Here is a 2,380-nt window from a genome sequence, read left to right on the forward strand (position 1 = left end):
ACAAGTTTCAAGAGGATTGGTCTTGATAACTTGGTTAAGGTCTTGTTTAGGAAGATCTAACTACAATAAAATCTCTTACGTATTGTAAAGAGACCGGAGTACCCTCGGAATAGGAGGAGAATCAGGATAATTCCTTTTATTTTCTGCACTTTACCACTTTAATCGCTTAACCTAATAAGAAAAAAAAGAACTAATATTTACAAAAATAGAATAGTTTTAAAAGTCCTAATTTCATTAAAAAGAAATTTGATAATTGAGTGATAACTACCAACTATATTTCTTTTGATTACTAACTGACGTATATGTAAATAATATATTGAGTTAACTTTACTATCAGTTTATTTTATTTTATCTTTGATTAATTTTATTTTATCATAAAGGTGCGATAAGTAAAACCAATTAAATTTAGATTAATTTTCTATTTATATAAACTACCGATTGAATTGTAATTTAACTTTCTAAATATACGACAAAATGTTGTTGAAAAATCATAGAACATATGTTTCAGAAAAAGTTGTTAGACACTCAGGCCAACTAGCCTTTTGTCCACTAATGCCAAAACAGATACAAAGTGGTAGTTTATATTATTAGTCTATTATTTAGAACCATTATTACCAACATATGCTATGGTCTCCTAAAGGAAGATTAAGTTAAATTCATATTCTATATTTTAATTTATGATTAAATTAGTAATACTGTTTTTTTGATTGTGAACCCACTAAGGGCATTCCACATTCAATTCTCTTCTTCTGTAGCCCACTCTCCATGCTTGTCTCCATCTATTGCCTAAAAATTGTGATGAAAGCATCATTTCATTTTTATGCGGTGATTAGTACCACAGAAAATTTTCAAAGCTATGAGAAGGATTTATCAACTTTCACCACTATACCAATGTGCAATGTCGTTGATTTTCCATATTAAAGCTAATTGAAAATGACCTTAAACATTTTATTAACATGGCATTAAAAATTGACAAGCACATAAGAATATAAAATAAATTATATGGCAATGTTGCAAGTGCAACTCAAAGTTGACTTATGAAAAGGTGGACATAATCACACAACACAAGATGTAATTGCTAGCTGATTTTTAGCCATGCAGGGAAATTTTAGGTGCACATGCAAATAAAAAAAATAGAAACTGTTTGTCTTTTCCTAATGCATATTATAGTTGACTTAACAAGTGTTGTGAAAAGTTATTGCATTTCATCATGACAAGAGCACTCTCTATCAGTTTGCCAAGTTTAAAAAGGGGTGCCCCTATCTTCATTTCCTTGCCAAGATATTTATATGTAGTTTCTCATTAAGAGAGAAACAATAATACACATATCGCTTCATTTCATATACTTGCCATGGAACATAAAATCAAAATTTTCCTTTTAGTTACACTCTTGGTCTTAATTCCTTTTCCTATATCTTCAGGTAAGCAAGTTATTAATTTATATAAGTAGATTACATTTTTTAGAGATTAATTCAACTCATTATATATATATATATATATATATATATATATATATATATATATATATATATATATATATAGATATAGATATATATATATATATATATATATAGATATAGATATAGATATAGATAAAATAAAGATTATACATAGAAGGTAAACAGATTCTAAAAAAATATATATTTGTTTTTTCAGGGTTAGCTGATGAAGGATTCAGAGAAAATATGCTTCCTACTCATTACTATTTTTACAAGGTACTTTATTATATTCTTTTTCTTATTATTTGATGTTTAGATATTGTTCTTTTTAGTTAACAAGTATTTTGGTTTCATTTTGCTTTTGAATGAAGGATGGTATGAAGACAAACTCAAGGAAGCTATTGTCCCATGATTTTGTGTTGGATTATGAAGAAGCAGGACCCAACCCAAAGCATTCAAAGAAACCTGGCAATGGAAAGGGTCCTTAAAAAACTTAACAACTAACTAATTATATTCATATGTCATCGTATAATATAACTATATATTATCATATTATGTCTTTCCCCTCAAAATGTTTTATTCATGTATGAGAAGACATGATGTGATTATATAGACAACCATAGGAGCCACTATTTGTATGAGTTGTAACTTATGAGGTATTAAATAAATAAAGTATGCTTGATATTTTACTTTTATATTCACTTTGGATTGCAAGAGAAGTTAGGATTAATGCAGTTAATTAGTTAGTTACTTGATTATGAAGTAATTATCCTACTTGTGTTGTAAGCTAATTATAAGCTATCAAGTTTATTCACTTGTATGATAAGTTATATGTACTTGTTGTATGCATAATCAAAAGCTAATGATTGATCAATATCTTACCATTGGTATTCAGAGCCAACACCAGATTCTCTTTGTTCACAAAATGCAGTTTTATTAGT

The 2,380-nt window shown here is 27.6% G+C and overlaps 1 protein-coding gene across 1 annotated transcript; it reads left to right on the forward strand.

Annotated features, from left to right (window-relative positions):
• The first annotated feature begins 1,265 nt into the window (after window positions 1-1,265).
• LOC127081850 (uncharacterized) lies at window positions 1,266-2,136 on the forward strand. Its single transcript, XM_051022076.1, has 3 exons — window positions 1,266-1,421; window positions 1,657-1,715; window positions 1,811-2,136. The coding sequence occupies exons 1-3, from the start codon at window positions 1,352-1,354 to the stop codon at window positions 1,925-1,927; spliced, it is 246 nt and encodes an 81-aa protein (XP_050878033.1). The 5' UTR covers window positions 1,266-1,351; the 3' UTR covers window positions 1,928-2,136.
• Window positions 2,137-2,380: the final 244 nt, after the last annotated feature.

Source organism: Lathyrus oleraceus, chromosome 5 (genome assembly GCF_024323335.1).
Source record: "Lathyrus oleraceus cultivar Zhongwan6 chromosome 5, CAAS_Psat_ZW6_1.0, whole genome shotgun sequence".
NCBI classification, from domain to species: Eukaryota; Viridiplantae; Streptophyta; class Magnoliopsida; order Fabales; family Fabaceae; genus Lathyrus; species Lathyrus oleraceus.

Excerpts from the sequence above, each read along its gene's own strand:
- LOC127081850 (XM_051022076.1), top strand. The coding sequence starts at position 1,352 with ATGGAACATAAAATCAAAATTTTCCTTTTAGTTACACTCTTGGTCTTA. Across the intron at positions 1,422-1,656 it reads TCCTTTTCCTATATCTTCAG|GGTTAGCTGATGAAGGATTC; the intron begins GTAAGCAAGTTA and ends TTGTTTTTTCAG. Across the intron at positions 1,716-1,810 it reads CTCATTACTATTTTTACAAG|GATGGTATGAAGACAAACTC; the intron begins GTACTTTATTAT and ends TTTTGAATGAAG.